At 44.8% G+C, this 24375-nt stretch overlaps 2 protein-coding genes and 1 long non-coding RNA gene across 3 annotated transcripts in view; 1 reads left to right on the top strand and 2 right to left on the bottom strand.

Moving 5' to 3' along the window:
- Positions 1-13801, top strand: part of LOC127605758 (uncharacterized) — a 46552-nt gene extending 32751 nt beyond the window's left edge. The window contains exons 2-3 of the long non-coding RNA XR_007963654.1: positions 8267-8385; positions 13036-13801. This is a non-coding gene — a long non-coding RNA (uncharacterized LOC127605758). The remainder of the gene's footprint in view (positions 1-8266; positions 8386-13035) is intronic.
- The window catches only part of alg6 (ALG6 alpha-1,3-glucosyltransferase), a 273870-nt gene that overhangs the window by 72591 nt on the left and 176904 nt on the right, over positions 1-24375 (bottom strand). The window lies entirely within an intron of this gene.
- ror1 (receptor tyrosine kinase-like orphan receptor 1) overlaps positions 1-24375 on the bottom strand; it is a 165606-nt gene that overhangs the window by 47562 nt on the left and 93669 nt on the right. The window contains exon 2 of the mRNA XM_052073358.1: positions 5603-5665. Within this exon, the coding sequence (XP_051929318.1) occupies positions 5603-5665 (63 nt within the window). The remainder of the gene's footprint in view (positions 1-5602; positions 5666-24375) is intronic.

Below are 24375 nucleotides of genomic sequence, written 5' to 3'. Positions count from 1 at the left end.
ATTGCAGGACCTGACATTCATTTGCATACGCGGTAAGCGCTGCTCAAGCGAAAGCAGAAGCTGCTAAAGTGAGAGTCTCATATGCTACACAAGAAGCACAGTCAAAGGTGGAACAAAAAAAAAAAAGCACAAAATGAGTTGGAAACGGTCAAAATAGATGCGAAAATGAAGTGATTAATGCTACATAGGGAAGCGGACTGCATGAACTGAAGCACAAGTGCTTGAGGAAGCAGAATCCAAGAGGAGACTTGAAGTAGAAATACAACAACACATTTGTAACATGGCATCCGCCCGATGCAAACAAATTGGAGCGATCACTAATCAGCTCTGAACCGAAGCTTCCAAAGGACAATGTTGCTTAAACTGGACAGTGACCACTTTGTTTTCAAATCTCGGAATAATCTCGCGCCACCTTACCTCTCTGAGCTCATCCGCCCCTACAGACCTGCCCGGCGCCTCAGGTTTGTGGACCAGACATTATTAGAAGTACCAAGAACTAAACTGAGGCTCAGAGGGGATCGAGCCTTTTCTGTTGCTGGTCCCTCTCTCTGGAATCACCTCCCACTGAACATTTGGCAAGCCTCCTCGCTGCCCATCTTCAAAACCCTCCTCAAAACTCACTTGTATTCTTTGGCATTCGACTCAGCATGACTTAGATTTGTTCTTGGTTTTACTGTTTGGTGCTTTCTACCGCCTTTTTAATGCCGATTTGTCTTACTGTTTATTGTGCATGTTAAATTGCTCCATGTACAGCACTTTGTATGCAGCAATGGCTGTTTGAAAGTGCTTTATAAAAACTGTTGACTTAACTTGACTATAGATAATAACGGCATACCGGTACCCAAAGTTGAACAACCAAATTGCCAGTTTTCCATTCACACCTCACTGTACTACCCCAGCCACCATCTCATAATCAGCAGCACTGTTTGCTCATATATGGCACGGTGGGATCGTATTACTTCAGGCCTTTATCAGTTTAACTAGAGAGCAGAGAGTTATTGATTATCGATGACCGCGTGAAAGTCGAAGTATATGGCAACTCTCGTCCTGCTGTAGTTGCTTACGGACTACGCAGGGCCATCAGCGCAATGCAAGTCCACTTAGCCTTGATTTTGTGCCATGACTGTTAAGAGCTTGTGCACATCCTCGAGACTCTGTTCAGTGATGTTGTTCTTTTATTTTTAGTAATAACCTTTACAATATTAGAATGCTAGGGGGCACTGTTGCCTTGAGGACATAGCACGGGTTTTGTGGAGTGTGGGAGGGCGTGGGGGGGATCCTTCTGTGTGTTAAGGTGGACGGTCGCAAAATAAAGAGTTCTACGACCATCATACAAGTGGAGTTATTATTCGGATTAACAATGTACTGGAACATCAATGTGCCCAGTTTAACATTTTCATCAATCAAAAGGAGGCATTTTTTTCTTTAAAAAAATACTTGCAATCAAGCAAATCATAAAGCTCAATGTCAGGGCAACTGGAGTCATTTCTGATTTTTTTTACTCCGGATATTCACCTTCATAAATTGCAGACACAGCAAATTCAAGGGGGATTCAGCGTAAACTTCACAACCCAAATCATGTTTTAGTTATGTCACATCTAGCAGATGCAATCATGTTCATATTTCACAGATTATTATTCCTTGTGAAAGTGATTTGTTGCGAGGGAGAATTTGAGGAGCACAGGGCTTTGTCTGAGAACCTCACTGCATTAAAACAAATGAAACATATTTGCTAACAAGGAAAATAGACCCATCTGGAAGATCAGAATATACAAACTGTCTTGCTTGCCCCAATGGAGTCGTCACTGCAGTCAAGGATGGATTAACCAGAGATAGACTAATATGTTTTTCTGAGGGATGCTCCCGATTTTTGAAGTTAAAGGAGGTGGAATTACACCCCCCCCATCCCCAAAAAAGAAAACCGAACACTTTCCTGTTCATGTTTATTTAACAACTTTCCAGATTTGCAAAATGTCGCGTTTATATTACACATGTATTTATTTATTAATTTCCTCTTGAACAACTTGGTTTTCAAATTCTAACAAAAAGTTTAGGTGTCATTTGCATGTCTTCAAATATGAAAAAAAAAACAAATCAATAGCTCCCACTAGTTTTCCACAGTAAACAAAGTTTTCTGCAATTCCGAAGTAACCAAACTGTTAATCTTTCACTTATCTTTGATTTGATTGCAAACAGAAGGTGCTAAGAGATGCCAGAATCAGCAACATCCAGTATTCATTAAATTGAATCTTTAAATGAATGATTACCTGAAGTTTATATAGTTTTAGATTGATCTGTTATCGGCTGTCAGATTTTTTAAAAAAAGGCAGACGCGGATATCTGTCAGAATGACACATATCGGCACCGATAATCGGCTTGGCTGATAATTGGTCTATTCCTTGCATTAATCTTAACTTAAACCCATTCCTGAACGTCATTGCTTCAGTTTGAAAATAACCACTCAGTTGTTGCCAGCAATTATTTGGACAGTCTTCGCTTCTTGCCGGCGGCTCTCAAAAGAGAACATTTACAGTGTACTTCCAACGGAGTCTTATTTCGGACCACAAGTGCCTTAGACATCATTGTCACTGATGAACAAACAACAGGATCACAAACACGTGCACTTATTTTATTCTTCATCTTATCAGTAGAGTTGATGGAATAATGAACAGTCTTTGAAGCCGAGAGCCTGCGCACTTCAGTGGCTGACAACTAACAATGAAGCAGTGAGAAGCTAAAGGAAGGTTAAGTGCACCAAACATTGATGTGAGCAATGTTAAGAGGAGAAAGAGAAGAAAAACGTCCAACCAGTGTCAATGCAACAAAGCCGCTCTGGAGGCAATTGTCTTGCGGCGAGTGTTGCGGTATTCGACATCAGGTTCACTGTGAATTCCAAACCGTTTTTCTGTACCCTTTCCTCTTCATGTGGCGGCCAACTCAATGGTGTCCTGTCATCAACCCGCATTTTCTCACAGAGGTTTTGTGCAATCACACACTGACGAGCAGCAGCACGTGTGTAAACAAGACAACCCACAGATCGCCACCACAATGCACACAAGTTATTCATATTCCTAACTAGACACATCGCATGACGCATTTTTCCTTGACCAGAAAGATTGCATTCAACATGTGAAGCATCATGGGTGAAGAGCGCTTCGCAGGTCGCACTCAGCGAGGGGTCGACCGAGAAACCCGAGCGGCTGCGCAGCTAACTAAACACGCTGCGAGGACTCGGCTCCGTAGCGCTGCCAGCGATGGCGAAAGGTGAATTTCATTAAAGTTGACTCGCTCTCCAACTGCGTGATGACAGGAAGGAATAAGTGCCTAAAAAAAGGAAAAGGAAGCCCGAAAAAAGAGAAACTTTGTAAACTATCAACACCCCTAATTACATCCCAGTATTGCTGAGCCCAATAATGAGCCTCTTTCAGCATAACTTCCTGCTTCTGATGCATACTGATAAAGTCGCGCTACCTGCATGCTGTCGTCTTGGTCAATCTAAACCATTCCCCCCCTGAAGACAAAACAGGTGGTGCAATCACACCAACCATCCATCAGATAAGGAGCAGATGTTGCTTATGAGGCCGAACTCAAAATGACACACACAAATACACTAGTTTCACCACATGCCTGCACACAATCTGTGTTTGCTAAAGCATTTCATGTGGCTGTGTGGGAAAAAAAAACCCAAAAACGTCATCTGTCACACCGATTCTCATAATTTTTATGTTTGAACTAGCACTGATGTTTAACCTTATTGCCTTAACCTCCCAAGCCACGTGTCAAGCCAAACTACAACATTGCCTGTGTGTTGAGTAAAATCTCACCCTGTCCGGAGCATCTGTTCTGAGACAGATGTTGGGGTTCATTTGGCCCCCGCAAGAGCGGAATTAATCAAACCAGACCAAATGATAGAGCAAAATAAGGTCAAATTCAGTTATGCTGAGGGCCTTCCAATTTGGGGCATCTTCGTGGGTGATATGGCGGATGTCTGCTTGCTGAGTCCCATAGGACAATGCTGAGAACAGATTGACCAGATAATGCTGAGCAGCACTGTTTCAAAAAAAAAAAACCCTTCCCAAAAGTTTTAGATCTTACTCCTGCAGTCTTGAAATAGAAACAATTTCAAATGACCCTTCCATCAAGTTTCTATGTGACAGCACACTATGTACCAGCTTGTAAACATCATTCGGAAATAAGAAAGTCAACTGTGTGTTGCGGATACGCCTAGCTGAAGAAATTGGCCCAGTGAAACAGCAGTGTTGTTATTTTGCTTCCTGCTGATCAACAAGTGGTTGTGTAAGTTGTGACACACGTCCCGTTGTTCGTATCACTATTGTGATAGTCCCCCTTCTTCTCTCCAGTGTGGTTCACCGCGGATGTCGAAAGTGAGCGGCTCTTCATCCATGTTGATGATGTGGTTGGACGGGATGTGTCTGTCGGCAATCTATTTGTTTGTTTCTTAAAATGAAAAGTATGCTTATCCCACATCAACTGCCGTAGCCCAAGAGGGTATGCAGTAATGTGAGGATTGGTCGGGAGAACAGTTGATCATGGAAGTCAAGTGAGGCAGTCACAGTGGCAGAATAAAAGATTAAAATCTGCAAGAAAGCCTTTTAATTTAATGTAATGCAGAACTTTACACATTTTACTGTAGCAAGAGCAGAGAATGGCCAGTTTTTCCTTGTAATGTGCCAGGTGTGGCTGCACTACGGTCATCCTTGCCCGGATGGATAGATGGCACCGTTTCAGTAAACAAAAGCACCGAGCACCATGGATTCGTTGATCTTGAATTCTCTCGCGGCGACTCGATTCCCACGGTCCTCCACGAAACTGATAGCTAGGTGTTTAAACTATGCTTCGTAAACGCGCCTCTTCAAAGGTGCCATTTTCGGGAGGTCCTAAGCCAAACTTATTGTTGTTTAGTAAAATGCACATCTCGGCAGTTTTTACACATAGCGGGGCCATGCCTTTAGTGTCCTCATTCACGCTTACCCTTCCTATTTTAATATCCGCATGCTGTCCTAAGATACGTCCGCCTTTCCTCGATATAAGCAACGGTCCAACATTAGCCTGTCAAGCGGGCCCGTCATCAAAGTCACTCAACAGCATTCACAGATTTTGGAACAGGGTGCATACACAAGGCGACCCGCATTATTAGACGGCCCGTATATTTTAGAGAAAATCTCATACGTATGTGTGCCTTATGGTCATGAAAATACGGTACCCAAATACATTTAAAAAAGCACACGGTGATCTATCATTTGAGGATCCACTTGCAGCTTCAGTCCAAAACAAAAGGCAGAGTGGGTCATTGGAAATTAGGGATGCACCTGCGTCTATGGCCACATGGTGTTGAGTAGGTAAGTGTGTAATTTGTTCCATCAGTTATCGCGGCTGTACTGGAACAGTGCCTTTTGTTTGAACTGCTGCAGGTTGCCATTCATTTGTCAACACCTCATTGACTGCAATCTCAGAAAACACAAACGCCGTGTGTTAAGTGCAGCCGGTGTCTGTAAACAGCCAATAGATTAGAATTTACGGTATGGTTCGAGATGGAGATAAAGACTGGATGCTTAAATGTAAATCGTGTGTGTTTGTTTACCATCAGTAGAAGTGTTCCATGAAGGGGCTGCTACCACGCTGGGGTCTTGAGCAAAGTCAGATCCTGTAAGCACAGTTGGAGGTTTCGATTAGCATTTTTAGCTCATTATTTCAATTATACAAATGTCACGTTACGTGGTGGTGGTGGACCCCAAAAAGCAGGCAGGAGAGAGGAGCAGGGTATATTTGAAGATGTGTATTGATAAAACAACAAAAACAACAACCAAAGCATGACAGCAGCAAACGCAACAATGACCCGACACCGAGTGTGTGGGCAGGAGTCCTTTTATATGCCTGATTACCTATGACCAACAGGTGTGCAGCTGCCAGGGGAGCTCCACACTGCCACCTGTTGGTCCCTAAACCGAATCGTGACAACAAACAACCATTCGTAAAGGTTATATTTTCATTTCTTAAAAAAATAACGTTTTTAATATACACTAATTATGATCCCTGAATGGAAATGACAATTTCACTCTGTTGTAATTATTTTTTTTTGCATGCATTAACGTAGGCACAACCAATTCACACACTGAGCTTTATCCCCCAAGCCAGGTGTTTTAATCGAGATAGTTCCGTGGATTTTTTCCCATGCCAGAGGAAAATCGTGGTCGTTCAAGTTGTACAAATTTATACTTCATGAAAGTGTCTTACAACAGATCAGATTTTTTCTTCCAGCTTTGATTCGTGTTTTTTCCTGAGAAATGAAAATAATATTTTCTGCCACAACCTAATATCTCTCCTTTTATTATCTATAATTTTATCTGTGGTTTTATTGTTCTTGTTTTGGTTGTAAAGTGTCCTTGAGTGTCTTGAAAGGGGCTTATAAATTTTTATTTATAATTATTTATTATTATTATTATTATTATAATGTGACACGACAACCAAAACAACAAAACTCAAACGAAAAGCAGCAACTGTAAAATCTTTATGAGATTTTAGAAGCATTGGAGTAGAAAGACAGTATTTAAAATGATCAGAAAAAAAATAAAAACAATGTTCTTGAAATTTAACTTGGTGACTGACTGTCCTCCGACGGAACTTTGAGCAAAGGTTTCAATATGTAAGAGAGATGCCATCAGTGAACCATGTGGCCTTAATGCCGCGTTATTACCATCCGACGACAGAGCGACCCCCTCTGCTTTTCATTACAGATGAGGGGCACAGAAAATGGGTCACATAAGGGGATTCCTGACAATTGGGAAGGGAAGAAAAACCCTCTGGAGGATGATAAAAGCAGTTCTTTCGGAGGGTATAAGCTGGTCAATTTGATGGATAAATACAAACGTGTGCCCTGAACAAAAAGATAAACGCCCTACTCCATAAACACTAAATCAAATGTCACAGACATGAACTGAGTAAAACATTTGACTTCCTCGTACCAGTATTTCTTCTGTGGGAGCATCCACAGAGTCAGAGGCTGTGACAAGAGAGTCAAACAGGAGCAAACCAGACGAGGTATGCTAATGGGGTGAGATAAGGTGTTGTTTCACAGGTGCTGCATCAGGATGCTAAAGACTGTGGGGAGGTGCTTGTGAAATGAGGTGTGTTAATGAGAAGCATGAAGGCCAACACATATTAGTTGGCAAATATTGGCAGCAAGCTCTCGACAAGCAACAATGTTACATTCGTGGCAGGTTAAAGAGACACTCTAAATTGTCCCCAGGTGTGATTGCGAGCACGAACGGTTGTTCGTCTAAGTCTGCCTTTCGATTGGCTGGCAACTAGTTCAGGGTGTCCCCCGCCTACTGCCCACAGACAGCTGGGATAGGCTCCAGTCTCTCCTCACCCTTGTGAGGATAGAGCGGATCAGAAAATGGATGGATGGATTATTCAAATTGAAAGTGATACTTTGTTGAAACAAATCACAATTCACTGAAAAGTGCGGCATTTACATAAAAAAGTATAGATATTGACGAGCGCATTAAATTATTTGGATTTGCCCAATAAAAGTAGATGTCGCAACGGCAAGTCACTCGCATGATTTGTTTGACAGTAACATGACAGTCATTCAATAAAAAAAAAAGGTCAATTTTAAATGTTCAATTATCTGAAATTATATTATGAATTAAAGGCAATCTTAAAAATTCGATTTTGTGAATGGAGGGGCTGCGGGGGGCACTATAGGAAATCTCGCCGATAGGCCAGAGCTGCTTAATGGAATTGTAATGGAAATGGCATTCAATGATTCTGCTTGTCACTTTACATCTCTGGCACAGATCGGTGATCAAATACCCATTATTTGTAGTGATTAAAATATTTTGGGCATCAACCCAGTGAAATTTCTCACAACTGATGATCAATGTGCCGTGGCACACCGATTGTGAACCACCGATCTCGGCCATCTGACTGTTTCCTCTTGTCCAACTTCCAAATGCTCACTGTCCAGTCTGAGCACACCGCAACAACTGTGTCAGTTAGCACACGGTTCTGATTTGCGGGGGTTGACTGTTGATCGTACAATACACAACAACCTTTATCAGTAACAGAATGTTACTACATAGTTGATAACCTTAAAGCTTTTCTTTTTTTTCTTTATCGTGGTGCTATGAGAATTTAAAGTGTTCCTACTGGCTCCGCCCACACAGAACAGTGTGTTACTTTGACTCTGTTGCCCCAAGGTGGGTCTAACTTTCCTTTTGTATTCATGTTTGATGGGATTAAGGAGCCCGAGGGTTGTGTGGTGGACAAAGGACAGAGGAGAGGCGGTGTTGCAGTTGACTAACTTCACTCACACAACTAGCTGAGCCTGGAAAGAGGTCACTGACGAGCAGATGGGAAAGGGTGAGTTGAGAATGGTACGAGGTGGTGTTTTCTCCCCCAATTAAAGGCAATTAATTTATTACAAGGACATCCAATAATGTCAGCATATGAGACCTGTGGCAATATTGATAATGTTCACTCCTGTACATCTTGTAAAGAATTGATGAAATGATGTGTCGGCTTTTCTTTTTCCACTTAATCTCCCCTCTATTTGGGTCACATCGTTACTTCTTTTTCTGAATATCTGGGATGAATTGCAGCAATTTTGAGATTAGCTCTCTGACGTTACGCAGTAATGGAGGGAAGCAATTGCAGTCAGACTATTTCTTAATGAAGGTCTTGCAAACAGAAACCTTCAGTGGGCACCTGTCACTTTGGATCAGGTCACTCTCGGATGGTTTGGCGACCTAATTGAATCATGCGCCGAGAATAAATTATGATTAAACCAGAGGGACAACATGAAGGTGGTGCTCATTTTGGCCGTGCAAATGTGAAACAGTTAAGCAGGTTTATCATGGTGTCACAGGGAAAGCCAGATGGCTAATTTGACGGAAAAGAACACAAGGAAGAGCTGATAATGGTTCACAGGCTACTTGAATTCTTATCTCGTGCTTCATCACAGTGACAACAAAATCTTACACCCGAGGACTACGGTAATCACATCATGTAGTAAAATATAAGGAAGTAATTGCCTTATTTATTGATTATCTCGATTGGGGATAGGCAACCCGCGGCTCTGGAGCCGCATGCGGCTCTTTAGCGCCACCCTAGTGGCTCCCTGGAGCTTTTTCAAAAATGTTTGAATTGAAAAAAGACGGATGAGGGAAATATATTTTTTCTTTTAATATGGTTTCGTTGAAGGACAAACATGACAAATGTTTTCCAATGCTGTAAAAATTTCAACATTTTCTGTCAACGAAGATGTGCGTCATAGCCTGCGACACACCTTTCTATGAGCAGGGCGGGATGCCAGGCAGATGGCTGTGGTCAAAAAAAAAAAAAAAAGCAAACAAAACGGCGTTTCATGGACAATTCACCGAAGGTACTGGCAAAGAATAGCCATCTGTAGGGCCCGAGACAAGCATTCTAAAACGGTACTCTTGAGCTACGATAGTTAACACTCTGCAAAAGTGCGTCCCATGCCTCGTTCATCAAAGGCGCCGTTATGGCTGTTGCTCATTGCGTCATGCTTGTGTAAGTGTGTGCAGTAACGGTTCGATCGCGGGAGGTTGGTTGATCGAAAAGTCAAAAAAGGTTGGCCACCTCTGCTATACAGGATGCACTGCAGGGAGAAAAAAAACATTTAATCATGAAGGCTCATTGTGTATTTGTAGCCAACTGAGTCATTTTGATAGTAGGCTAATATAGATATATACAACATGTGTGGCCTTCATTATGTGGCTTTTAATTTTTTGCGGCTCCAGACATATTTGTTTTGGGTTTGGTTTTTTTTGGTCCAATATGGCTCTTTCAACATTTTGGGTTGTCGACCCTTGATCTAGATCAACACAAAGCTTAATTGAGGCTGAAGCTAAAGCTCAAAGAAGCTAAATTGCAAGTAAACTACCATTGCGCCTGTCCATCAGCTATCCCGCTGCACATGGAAATTGAATTTCTTCTCATTTTTTCTTGATACTGTCACATGAATTTGACATATAACGGTGCTAAATGGAAGTAACTGTTCGTACTATTGAATGCTGACCAGTTATTTTGCAGATAAGCAAAGTTTCCTGCTCATGCACTCGACTGCATTCTGTGAAGCTGCTCAAAATGCTGATTGTGCCGACATTCGTCCCTCCCAAGTAGAAGAAAATAAGATAAAACAACAGCGCAAGACGCCGGCGGGGAGAAGGCTCCCTTGACAGATCTGTGAACGGTGTCTCTCCATGTTTTTATTTTCTTCCTTAAATAAATCTCATCATTTTTTATAAATACTTTTGTTGTCTTGGTTTCCCTGGACAAGACAATCCTCAGTCTCATTTTCTACCCACTTCCCTTCAGACATTTGATGGTGTTTCAAACATGAGACAAATAAAGGAAATAAGAAATCATATTGTGAAACCCAAGCTATTGTAAAATATCTAAAACAGAGATGAGCAGCGACTCAATTGAAACCCAAAACGCAAGAGTGCATGTACCCATGTGTGTGTTGTGTGCCGATGTTTGTTTCCAAGCTCAACTGGAGTGCAGAGAAGCATGAAAACAGGCACCTGTGGTCATGACAGACCAAAGAAAATGCCGTCGAGCCAGCAGAGTGTTTGGCACGTAACCTTATAAGTGCACAGAGATGAATGAGAGAAAGAAGCAGAAGGTTTGAGAGCAGAGGAAAATGCAATCGGGGTGCATGGCAAGGCCCCTTCGGAACGCCAAGAAGAAGAAAGGCTTCTTGTTGCACAGCCCATGAACATTTGAATTTGCAAACATCAGTACAACTCATTAATTTAACTTAAGAACGTGTCGTTGTGATAAGATTACATTGTTTGGATAACTTTCGAAGCATGACCCTGTCCTATCGGGGTTTTTTTTTTGTTGTTCTCCTTGGAGAGTTTTATGTTTAGATATTTCCCAGAATTGCCCATCTTCAGGTTTGTGACTCGTTAAAATGACCTTGTGATGAGGGTTTTGTAGGTCCACCTGTTGCTTTGGCCGGCTCGTGATGACCGGCCACAGAGAAAACACTCTTGGTGGAAATCGAAAATGTGTTCAAAGACACTGCTATAGGTGTTGCTAAAGGCTTCAAATCACATTGTATGACGTGTGAGAGAAACCTGGATGATACTCAAGGAGTAATGTAAAAGGCCTGCTGGGGTGAGGCTGCCATTGGCTCCAGTTCCCAACGTTGACTAGTGAGGAATTTGATGAAAGCATATTAACCTTTTACTGTACAGAAACTGAGACACATTTGGAACACATATATGCACAAACTCAGAAGATTCTAGAAAGGTATCAGTCTATGACTTCTCCTGAGCGACAAGTGAGGATTGTTAAGATATGAGTGTTTGGTTGCCACACTGCCACAGTGTGCAACCTGAGGATCCCGTTTGAAACAGATGACTGTCTGAGCGCGCATTTTTGGAAAAGTACATTTCCGAAAGCTCAGGTGCAGCCTGAGACACCTTTTTGCTCAATGATCTCATGAACCAAACGTTCCAGATTCCTTGAGGATGACACACTAATAAAAGGAGGGGCCCTGACACAGATGGAATAAGAGACCACCGGGATAATGCGCCTGGCTGCCAAAAGAATGATGAGGATTTAGACATCATGTGACTTACAGACGAGCAGGGAACCATTCCATAGCTATCCTTCATGCCTGACGGTTCTTTATCACTCGGTAGGCTGAATCTCCCCTTGCCTGGAGGACAGATAATGACTGGAAATTGCTCGAAAACTGCTTGAAATCACTGGTTATTTTAAGTTGGGACGTTATTGATGAAACGGAGCATGACGAGCTTAGGAAGCTTGATTAAAGTAACAGAGGTGGCACAAATGTGGAAAACATTAGCAATATTATCCTTGATGGGCCTGCTCTTTCTATAATACAGTACCTCCATCCAGTGCAACCCACGTGCAACGTGGCTTGCATTTGCTCAAAAGCATGAACAAGACATATCTACATGAAAATTCGATGCCAGGGTTACAAAATATTCTCTCCTGTGCTGCTGGTTACAATGACATCCATCCATCTGTCCATTTTCTAATGCGCTTATTCTCACGAGGGTCGTGGGCACGCGGAGCCTATCCCGGCTATCTTTGGGCAGCCGGCGGCATACATCCTGAACTGGTTGCCAGCCAATGTTATGATGACAATTAATGTGAATTTATTTTTATTTTTTTAATTCTCCTTGCTCCCTCAACTGAACCGATGTACCCGCCAGGAAGTGAATGCTGCCTTGAAGCACCAAAACATGCTGTGCCGCTTCTGGGAAACAAGGTGACACATCCTCAGTTCATTCAGGAATCCTAGTCAGTTCTGAGTCAAAAGTGCAGACTAAGCAGCAAAACGTCTGACTTGAGGTAAAAATTAGATGAGGAAAAAAATCAGACAGCATTGAGATAGAGGCCCTCCAGAAATGGTGTGGAAGGCAATCGCGTTCGAAAAAAAGGTGTGTGATTAATCCAGACTGAATTGTTGCACAAACAAGTCCAATGAATTCCAGTAAAAACATCTCTTTTTTTTCCCCTTCACCATGTCTGTATTAAAGACTTAACTTGGGTTGCCAACAGCCACTTTGAGGTAAACTCTGAGCGTTTCCAGCATGCTTCCCTGTCAATCACAACGATGCTCTATGGGGAAAGCTCTCCTCATTCCAGGTTAAGAAAATAAGCATCAGCATTCCTTCACTTCTCAAGGCGACTGGCTATGCGGCTGGCCAAAGTGAAATGTAAATCGATGAGAGAGATGAGTCATTGAAAGGAAAAGAGCTGCGCGTCCCCAACGTGAGAACTGATAAACCAATGCAGGATTCACAGAGTTAAGGTTAAAATTGCAGAAAGGTGCAGATACAAGACTGTATCTATTCATTATTTTCAGATCCAATGCCAGCGATAGTCCACCACCTCGAATTATAATACAGTACCTCCATCCAGTGATAACCATAAAAGGTATATGTGACTGCGGTGGAAACTCGCCGACAATAACTGGAGGCCTTCCAAACTGTTTGTGTGCAGGAGGACTGATGAAATGCAGAGGAAAACCTTCACCCTGAGTATCACAGCAAGGCAAATGGACAGACGTGATTCATAAGGATGCATTAACACATGGAGAAACAATGGAAAACCCACAGTTTGGAGAAAGTCTCCAGGCACGGAGAGATGATTACTATCTCGTAAAAGGAGGATTTTTTTTTTTTTAAAGGTCATCAATGGAATAAAATGATCAAACATTATCAGGTGTTTTGGAAAGTGTGCGGCGTACGACACACACATCCTCTTTAGGACACATTATTTGTTCTGGCTACATCAGATAAATGAAACATCATGTGGCTTTGCCCTTGCTTGACAACATTTCACGTGACATCGATTGAAATTTGGGCTCTTGAAAAAGGACAGTGGATGAAGATTAGACAGAGAGACAATCAGGCAGACAGGCAGGGTTCAAAACAGGCAGCAAGATGGATCTTGTTTTGCTTTGCATGATCCTTGGCTGTGATTAGATGCTGATGCTTCCATGCACAGATGTCTTTGTGGCTCCAATATTATGACTTTTAAGGCGGGAGTAGAGGGAGGAAGGCTGGCTGGTGGAATTGAACAAAACGTACAATCTAAATCCCTTTTTCATATTGTTTGTCAACTAGAAAAAATTACGAAAAATGACCTGAACTGAAATGACAGCAAACATTTTTTTTGATTGCTAGACACAACCCCCAAAAGAGTTTCTTTATTTTTCTATTTTTCTGATGATGTTTAATTATTCTACTCTTTATTCTATCAAATAAATAATGCTGGCAATAAAACTAACAAATCCGAGTTTTACTCTTTGTGAAGTGCCAAAAATAACTGTTAACTGTGAAGCATGACACTGTGAAGTTGGAAAATATGGCTGTGTGATACAGCTGAAATATTTATCACAATGTATTTCATATCAGTCAGTACTGATTATATATATATATATATATATATATATATATATATATATATATATATATATATATATATATATATATATAAATCCTCATCTCACCCCTCGGGTGGTGTCCGTCCCTCATTCAGCTCGGGTCCTCTACCAGAGGCCAGGAAGCTTGAAGGTTCTGCGCAGTATCCTTGCTGTTCCCAGCACTGCACATTTCTGGACTGAGATGTCCGATGTTGTTCCAGGGATCTGTTGCAACCACTCATCTAGTTTGGGGGTCACTGCCCCGAGTGCTCCGACCACCACAGGCACGACTGTAACCTTTACCTTCCAGGCTCTCTCCAGCTCCTCTCTGAGCCCTTGGTATTTCTCGAGTTTCTCATGTTCCTTCTTCCTGATGTTTCCATCACTTGGGACCGCTACATCCACTACAACGGTTTTCCTCTGCCCTTTATCTATGATCACGATATCTGGTTGGTTCGCCATTACCATCTTGTCAGTCTGGATCTGGAAGCCCCACAGGATCTTCGCTCTGTCATTCTCCACCACCTTCGGAGGTGTTTCCCATTTTGACCTTGGGGTTTCCAGTCCATACTCCGCACAGATGTTTCGGTAGACTATGCCAGCCACCTGGTTATGGCGTTCCATGTAGGCTTTCCCTGCCAGCATCTTACACCCTGCAGTTATGTGTTGGATCATCTCAGGTGCCTCTTTGCACAACCTACACCTTGGGTCTTGTCTGGTGTGGTATATCTGGGCCTCGATGGCTCTGGTGCTCAAGGCCTGTTCCTGAGCAGCCAGGATGAGTGCCTCTGTGCTGTCCTTCAGGCCAGCCCTCTCTAGCCACTGATAGGACTTCTTGAGATCAGCCACTCCAGTTATGGTCCGGTGGTACATCCCGTGTAGGGGCTTGTCCTCCCATGATGGTCCCTCTTCCAGCGCCTCATCTTCTGTTCCCCATTGTCTGAGACATTCTCTGAGTACATCATCCGTTGGAGCCTTCTCCTTGATGTATATATATATTAGGGATGTGAATCTCAGCACTGAGGACGATTCGATACACATCACGATCCACTGCCAGCGATGCGATACTTAAACGATACATGGAATTTTCTGGCGATACGATGCGATACGTTTCACTGTCGTCACGATGCGATACGATTCGATACACATTAAGTTCAAATCAATGCGATCCGATACGATACAATGCAATTTGTTGCGATATTGTGCAATTAAACATGATGCAAATAAGCAAAGAAAAAAAGCTTTTAAAAAGATGGAATTCAGTATGGTATTACAAAAAGGATACCACTTTATTCCTTATAAAGAGTAGAACTTGTAAAACAACTTATTTAAGCCCTTTCACAATTGGGTTTTGTGCAAAGAAAATGTAAACAATTTGGCACCTCAGACTCACAGCTGTTGCTATAGTGTAAACACAAACAGACTATTCTCACTGAGTGTCTTATATGAAATATAATAATAATATATATATGTATATGAATCTCTAGCGCAAGATGTCCACCCATCCACTGTAAGTGCAACTCTTTGCGCACTGTTCAGCGACACAGTAATCTCACGTCTCACTTTGTTGTACACATCGGGAATATGTTTGTAAGTGAACACAGACCTGTCTGGTATTTTATACCTGGGTTCCAAAACGTGCACGAGCTGTCTGAAACCCTCGTTGTCCACCACGCTAAGGCTGGAGGTCTTTCCATATGAAATAAGCAGTGGCCTTAGTTTTAGCCATTGCGCGGTCACAGTGAGTTGCAAGGGGACTCCCAAAATAAGAGGCGATTTTTTTTCTGATCCTGACCTGGTTTACCAAGAGTTTCTCCGGTGTCCGACGAGGAATTGGGCGGGGAAGCGGGAGGGAAACTTGTCGGTGATCTGATGCCATCGGTTTAAGTGGGTCTGGATATTTGTGGTGCTGCCGTTGTATGGCTTCTTAGTGCGACATTCCTTGCAAATTACGGAGGTTTTATCAAGCTTTCCGTCTTTCTTTTCGAAGCCGTAGTATTTCCAAACATAAGATTTGAATGTTGCGGCTGCATTAAATATAGTAGTTTCCTTGATGCTGCGTGCGCTAACTTCCATAATGTTTCGCTCGTTGTGTACTGGACTGTATGTGACGCACGGCTACCGTCCGTATTCAACACAAAACGCAGAGCAATGATGGTGCATTCATTGCGCCTAGGAAAGGGCAGATATGTGACGTTTAACATGAATAAAACGGCGATTGAATCGGATTTGACCGATACCCATCAATGCATCGTGATGAATCGCGATTTCACCGATACCCATCAATGCATCGTGATGAATCGCGATTTCACCCGTCAATCGCGTCGTACCCAGTGAATGAGCCGATGCACTCGGATCGCGGACGTGCGCATCAATGTATCGATTAATATCGATTATTTTCAACACCCTTAATATATATATACATACACACACACACACACACACACACACACACACACATATACACACACACTTGGGCGGCCCGGCAGTCCAGTGGTTAGCACGTCGGCTTCACAGTGCAGAGGTACCAGGTTCGATTCCAGCTACGGCCTTTGCATGTTCTTCATGGGTTTTCTCCGGGTGCTCCGGTTTCCTCCCACATTCCAAAAAACATGCATAGCAGGCTGATTGGATGCTCTAAATTGTCCCTAGGTGTGAGTGTGGGCGTGAATGGTTGTTCGTCTCTGTGTGCCCTGCGATTGGCTGGCAGCTGATTCAGGGTGTCCCCCTCCTACTGCCCGAAGATAGCTGGGATAGGCTCCAGCACCCCCCGCGACCCTAGTGAGGATCAAGCAGTTCGGAAAATGGATGGATATATATACTGTATAACCAATTCAAACTAAGGTAAAAAATTATAAATATTAAATGGATGAATGATAAGACACAATACAGAACAACGATCCAGAAAACAAATACCATTCGAACTACAAATTACAGTTACACACTGTTTTGATTGCCACTCTTTTCTTGAAATTATTTTCCAGGACGTTTACATCTGCTACAGTACTAGCCAAGTTATCACACCATGTACAAAGTTTGAAGAAGTGTTATTTTCAACAATTGTGTTAACTGTTTTGTGAAGTGCTTCGTTACAGCTGTAGCTGTTCTGAGAGCGCTATATAAATCAGGATATATTGTATTGTAATTGTCACTCATATTTTGTACATTTACAAACATTTAATGACTTCAATGTTACCAAATACAGTGCACTCCGCTTAATAGAACACCATTGGGCCGAAGCGCTTCTGTTCTACTAAGCGGGGTTTCTATTAACCGGAGACACTTTATAGGTACACCTTCAGACACGTCGACGACCAAGTTATGCACGCAGAAAAACCCCTGCTGACGAGTTAGAAGAGATATTTCGACTGTGGACGTCTATATCTTTAATCAAACAACAAAACAACAACTTTAATCAACTTCAGTCAAACATCTCAAATCACGAGAAAAATTTAGTCACTTTTGTCTGGAAACAGGAGTCCGTAATTTTGCGGTTGACTTCCCTCTCAATGCGCTGGATAAGAGGGAAGTCCTGGAAACCGCGGGCGTACCTTCTGAGAATCCGGCAATGCATCGTATCGTCGGAGTATGTCCTTCTTATCCGCAGGTGATAGCCCTCGTCTCTTGAATGAAGTTGAAGCCATTGTGACGTGCGTGTGTCTATGTGTGGAGTGACGCGTGCTACCTGTAACTGTATACGGCTAGAACTACCGCGTTTTCTCGCGATAGTGGTACAGTATCGCGATAGCTACACTTCGTCTCTCTCTCGTCTCTTGAATGAAGTTGAAGCCATTGTGACGTGCGTGTGTCTATGTGTGGAGTGACGCGTGCTACCTGTTACTGTATACGGCTAGAACTACCGCGTTTTCTCGCGATAGTGGAACAGTATCGCGATAGCTACACTTCGAAAACCACTAGTTTACAATGTTCATTGCTTACGGCCTGTTCTATTAAGCGGAGATTTGTTCTACTAAGCGGAGTATCTTTATAGGAAATTGCATTAGGCAAATCGGTTCCAGAGCCTTTTGCTCTATTAAGCGGATTACTCTATTAACCGGTGTTCTATTAAGCGGAGTGCACTGTATCAGTGGTGGGCAGTACGGACGGAAGGTACGCCAGTCACTGATGGATTCTCATTTTGCTGGCGGACTGACGACTCAAATAAACTTGAAAACACTGACAAAATAAGCACAGACAAAAGCGAATTTCGTTCGTTACCCGAACAGCCAATAACCCGAAAAGCCAAAGACGACCTTCATCAAATGTTTTGCGGCACAACTTGGTGCGTTAAAGCCTGTTCCACGTGACAGAAATTTCTGCATGACTGCATCATGTCATATCAGTACCCTGCTGGCTTTCATTATGAAAGATTGCCCGCTGCAAGCTCTCCACTTCTGCAAAGCAGAGGGCCAGCATCCAGGACTGCAAGCCCCAGTGGGAAACCTTCTCCAGGACACTCTTTCCCAAGCAGCACAGGGAGGTGTGAGTAGGCTCGTTCGTCGAATACAACACTGCCCTCCCAAGGTTTGCTGCTGTGGGAAGGATATTCCCCACAGCTGGCCAAAGAGGGCCACCCAGTTGAGCGCCAACTTCCAGAAGCTGGTGTTCCTCAAGGTGAACACCAGCCTCTTGCACCACAGCTGCAAGGGGCAGTTTGGGGAGAAGTAGGAGGAGTAAGAGTAGGAGTAGTAGTAGTAGTGTACATATATATAGTCATACCTTGGTTTTCGACCATAATCAGTTCCATACGGCTGTTTGAAAACCGATTTGTTCGAAAACCGAAACCACGCTCTTTAAAAAAAAAATCTTTATTGAAGACGTCTGCTCACCACGCAGAACGCTACACGAGGAAGCGTCACTTCCTCGTCTACCCGAGGAAGCGTCACTTCATCGTGTAAGGAGGAGTCAAGTAGCACATTCAAGTGCGCTCAGTTTGGTCGAGACCTGATTTTCGGTCATAATCAGAGGCATAAAAACCTCAAAATTTTTGTCGAAAACTGAGACGTTCGAAAACCGAGGTTTGGCTGTATATATATTTCGTGTGTGTGTGTGTGTGTGTGAGAGTGTGTGTGTTTGTACGGCTATACTTGTGAGGACCACTGTGATTATAAGACCAACGTAGTGAGGACATTTTTGACAAGTGAGGACATTTAGGCCAGTCCTCACAAGTTTTTCATTCTAAAGGCCTCTAGAGGGTTTATATAGGCATCTCTCAAAGTTTCAGAGAGGTCCTCACAAATATACCAAAAATGATTTTTTGTGTGTATTTTCATTTAAATTCAATACACACACTTTTTACTCACTACCGCCACCTATTGATTTCTGAAATATTTTTGTTCCAACAAAACTGAAACTATAGAAAACAGTCTCATGGGCTTATTAGAAAGTAAAACAATGATGTATTTTTTATTATATCTAATATTTGTCTAAGTTTAACTTTTTTAACAAACATCTTGTTATGAAATAGAAGTTGTTATGCAAACCCAAATCTGGAATATGGCCTCAGACCCACACGAAATTACACCTTAAATCAAACCACTAAATAAAAAACCTAAAATAATTTAGTGAAGTACACACTTATTCCATTTGTAACATATTGAGGTTTTAGTTGTCATTTCATAGCTCCACATTTGTAATTTGAAGTGCACATTTCTAACATTAAGCAAAGCTCTCTGAGTATTTTTACTGAGTAATGTTTTATATTCTATTGTATACTACTGATGGAACTATTATTTACTATTATATTTAGGGCATCAGTCTCATCTTTTCCATAAGGACACAAGGACAGAGGTGGCAGAATAAATGTGCACTCAATTGTATTAGTGTTACTTTTGAAAAATATGACATGTAAAAAAAAAGAGTCCTTGAATAAGAGTAAATATGTACGTAGTGGGGCAGCCCGGTAGTCCAGTGGTTACCACGTCGGCTTCACAGTGCAGAGGTACCGGGTTCGATTCCAGCTCCAGCCTCCCTGTGTGGAGTTTGCATGTTCTCCCGGGCGTGGGTTTTCTCCGGGTGCTCCGGTTCCCTCCCACATTCCAAAAACATGCGTAGCAGGCTGATTGAACACTCTAAATTGTCCCTAGGTGTGAGTGTGAGTGCGAATGGTTGAACGTTTCTGTGTGCCCTGCGATTGGCTGGAAACCGATTCAGGGTGTCCCCCGCCTACTGCCCGAAGACAGCTGGGATAGGCTCCAGCACCCCCGCGACCCTAGTGAGGATCAAGCGGCTCGAAAGATGAATGAATGTACGTAGTGAAAGAATCACAAGTACTGAGTAATTGGTGAGGAACTTCTTATTTATATTTTCAAACTACCACATTAAATAGAAATTGGAAAGTGCAATTAAATTAAAAAAGTTAAAGCTGTAAGCATATTTACGCCCTCTGGCATGTCGGAGTTCTCATTGTAACATACATTCAGTCATTTTCCGATTCGTTTTATCCTCACAAGGGTCACGGGGGGTGCTGGAGCCTATCCCAGCCGTCTTCGGTCAGTAGGCAGGGGACACCCTGAACCGGTTGCCAGCCAATCGCAGGGCACACACAGACAAACAACCATCCGCGCTCACACTCACCACCGAGGGACAATTTGGATTGTTCAATTAGCCTGCCATGCATGTTTTTGGAATGTGGGATCTGGAGAGAACCCACACAGACCTGGGGAGAACATGCAAACTTCACACAGGGTGGCCGGAGCTGAAATTGAACCTGGTACCTCTGCGCTGTGAGGTCAACACGCGGACCACTAGTTCACCAGGCCGCTCCCCAGAAAATCCATCCATCCATCCATCATCTACCGCTTATCCGGGGCCGGGTCGCGGGGGCAACAGCTTTAGCAGGGACGCCCAGACTTCTCTCTCCCTAGCTACTTCTTCCAGCTCTCTCCGGGGGATCCCGAGCCGTTCCCAGGCAAGCTGGGTGACATAGTCTCTCCAGCGTGTCCTGGGTCTTCCTCTGGGTCTCCTCCTGGTGGGACATGACCGGAACACCTCACCGGTGAGGCGCTCAGGAGGCATCCGAATCAGATGCCCAAGCCACCTCATCTGGCTCCTCTCGATGTGGAGGAGAAGCGGCTCGACTCTGAACCCCTCCCGGATGACTGAGCTTCTCACCTTATCTCTAAGGGAGAGCCCGGACACCCTCCGGAGAAAACTCATTTCGGCCGCTTGTATCCGGGATCTCGTTCTTTCGGTCACGACCCATAGCTCGTGACCATAGGTGAGGGTTGGGACGTAGATCGACCGGTAAATTGAGAGCTTCGCCCTTTGGCTCAGCTCCTTCTTCACCACGACAGACCGATACAACGTCCGCATCACAGCAGACGCTGCACCGATCCGCCTGTCGATCTCCCGCTCCCTCCTACCCCCACTCGTGAACAAGACCCGAAGATACTTGAACTCCTCCACTTGGGGTAAGATCTCTTCCCCGACCCGGAGGGGGCACTCCACCCTTTTCCGACTGAGGACCATGGTTTCAGATTTGGAGGTGCTGATTCTCATCCCAACCGCTTCACACTCGGCTGCGAAACGCTCCAGTGAGAGTTGGAGAGCCCCGTTTGAAGGAGCCAACAGCACCACATCATCTGCAAAAAGCAGGGATGCAATACTGAGGCCCCCAAAACGGACCCCCTCAACGCTTCGGCTGCGCCTAGAAATTCTGTCCATAAAGGTTATGAACAGAATCAGCGACAAACGGCAGCCTTGGCGGAGTCCTACCCCCACTGGAAACGATTCCGACTTACTGCTGGCAATGCGAACCAAACTCTGACATCGGTGGTATAGTGACCGAACAGCCCGTATCAGGGGGTTCGGTACCCCATACCCACGAAGCACCCCCCAAAGAACTCCCCGAGGGACACGGTCAAACGCCTTCTCCAAATCCACAAAACACATGTAGACTGGTTGGGCGAATTCCCACATACCCTCAAGGACCCTGCTAAGGGTGTAGAGCTGGTCCACTGTTCCACGGCCGGGACGAAAACCACACTGCTCCTCCTCAATTGGCGGCTCGACTTCCTGACGGACCCTCCTCTCCAGCACCCCAGGGAGGCTGAGGAGTGTGATCCCTCTGTAGTTGGAACACACCCTCCGGTCCCCCTTTTTAAAAAGAGGGACTACCACCCCGGTCTGCCAATCCAGAGGCACTCTCCCTGTTGACCACGCGATGTTGCAGAGGCGTGTCAACCAGGACAGCCCCACAACATCCAGAGCCTTGAGGAACTCCGGGCGGATCTCATCCACCCCTGGGGCCCTACCACCGAGGAGCTTTTTAACCACATCGGTGACTTCAACCACAGAGATAGGAGAGCCCACCTCAGAGTCCCCAGGCTCTGCTTCCTCCAAGGAAGGCGTGTTGGTGGAGTTGAGGAGGTCTTCGAAGTACTCTGCCCACCGGTTCACAACGTCCCGAGTCGAAGTCAGCAGCGCCCCATCCCCGCTGTACACAGTGTTAGTGGTGCACTGCTTCCCCCTCCTGAGACGTCGGATGGTTGACCAGAATTTCCTCGAAGCCGTCCGGAAGTCGGCTTCCATGGCCTCGCCGAACTCTTCCCACGCTCTGGTTTTTGCCTCGGCGACCACCGAAGCCGCGGTCCGCTTGGCCAGTCGATACCCGTCAGCTGCCTCTGGGGTCCCACAGGCCATAAAGGATCGATAGGACTCCTTCTTCAGCTTGACGGCATCCCTTACTGCTGGTGTCCACCAGCGAGTATGGGGGTTGCCGCCACGACAGGCACCAACCACCTTACGGCCACAACTCAGATTGGCCGCCTCAACAATAGAGGCACGGAACATGGGACTCGGACTCAATGTCCCCCGTCTCCCCCGGAACATGGGAAAAGCTCTGTCGGAGGTGGGAGTTGAAACTCCTGACAGGGGATTCCGCCAGACGCTCCCAACAAACCCTCACTATACGCTTGGGTCTGCCAGGACGGACCGGCATCTTCCCCCACCATCGGAGCCTACTCACCACCAGGTGGTGATCAGTTGACAGCTCCGCCCCTCTCTTCACCCGAGTGTCCAGAACATGCGGCCGCACATCCGATGATACAACTACAAAGTCGATCATCGAACTGCGGCCTAGGGTGTCCTGGTGCCAAGTGCACATATGTACACCCTTATGCTTTAACAAGGTGTTCGTTATGGACAATCCGTGACGAGCACAGAAGTCCAATAACAAAACACCACTCGGGTTCTGATCGGGGGGGCCGTTCCTCCCAATCACGCCCCTCCAGGTATCACTGTCATTCCCCACGTGAGCATTGAAGTCCCCCAGCAGAACAAGGGAGTCCCCAGCAGGAGTACTCTCCAGCACACCCTCCAAGGACTCCAAAAAGGGTGGGTATGCTGAGCTGCTGTTTGGTGCATATGCACAAACAACAGTCAGGACCCGTCCAGCCACCCGAAGGCGGAGGGAGGCAACCCTCTCGTCTACCGGTGTGAACCCCAATGTACAGGCACTGAGCCGGGGGGCAATGAGTATGCCCACACCTGCTCTGCGCCTCTCACCGTGAGCAACTCCAGAGTGGAAGAGAGTCCAACCCCTCTCGAGAGAACTGGCACCAGAACCCAGGCTGTGTGTGGAGGCAAGTCCGACTATATCCAGTCGGAAATTCTCTGCCTCACACACCAGCTCGGGCTCCTTCCCTGCCAGAGAGGTGACATTCCATGTCCCAAGAGCTAGCTTCTGCAGCCGAGGATCGGACCGCCAGGGTCCCCGCCTTTGGCTGCCGCCCAGCTCACATTGCACCCGACCCCTTTGGCCCCTCTCATGGGTGGTGAGCCCATGGGAAGGGGGACCCACGTTGCCTCTTCGGGCTGTGCCTGGCCGGGCCCCATGGGTGTAGGCCCGGCAACCAGGCGCCTGCCAACGAGCCCCACCTCCAGGCCTGGCTCCAGAGGGGGGCCCCGGTGACCCGCGTCCGGGCAAGGTAAACCTAGATCCATTTATTGTATTCATCATGGGGTCTTTGAGCCGTGCTTTGTCTGGCCCCTCACCTAGAACCTGTTTGCCATGGGTGACCCTGCCAGGGGCATAAAGCCCCAGACAACTTAGCTTCTAGGATCATTGGGACACACAAACCCCTCCACCACGGTAAGGTGACGACTCACGGAGGGCCCCAGAAAATCCAATTCATTTTATTCTGCTTTGGACATTGAAACTGGAAAATATGACTTGCATTCAATAAGTAAAGAATTCCAATTCCAAGAAACCAAGAAACGATTAAATTCCATATTAGAGTTTGGAATTATGTTGCTTTAAAAACAATTGTACATTTTTAAGTCAGTTTAAATATACCGTGTGTGCGGTTGTGTTCGTGAACATATATATAATTTTATTTTCTGTCATTATTTTAGGAGTATGTGACATTGGTGATCCTCGTTATTCAAATACTGTATGTAGATGTTCAAAATTT

This window comes from Hippocampus zosterae, chromosome 8 (assembly GCF_025434085.1).
Source record: "Hippocampus zosterae strain Florida chromosome 8, ASM2543408v3, whole genome shotgun sequence".
In the NCBI taxonomy this organism is placed as follows: domain Eukaryota; kingdom Metazoa; phylum Chordata; class Actinopteri; order Syngnathiformes; family Syngnathidae; genus Hippocampus; species Hippocampus zosterae.
The sequence above is the reverse complement of the archived record's forward strand: the minus strand, read 5'-3'. Positions and strand labels throughout refer to the sequence as shown.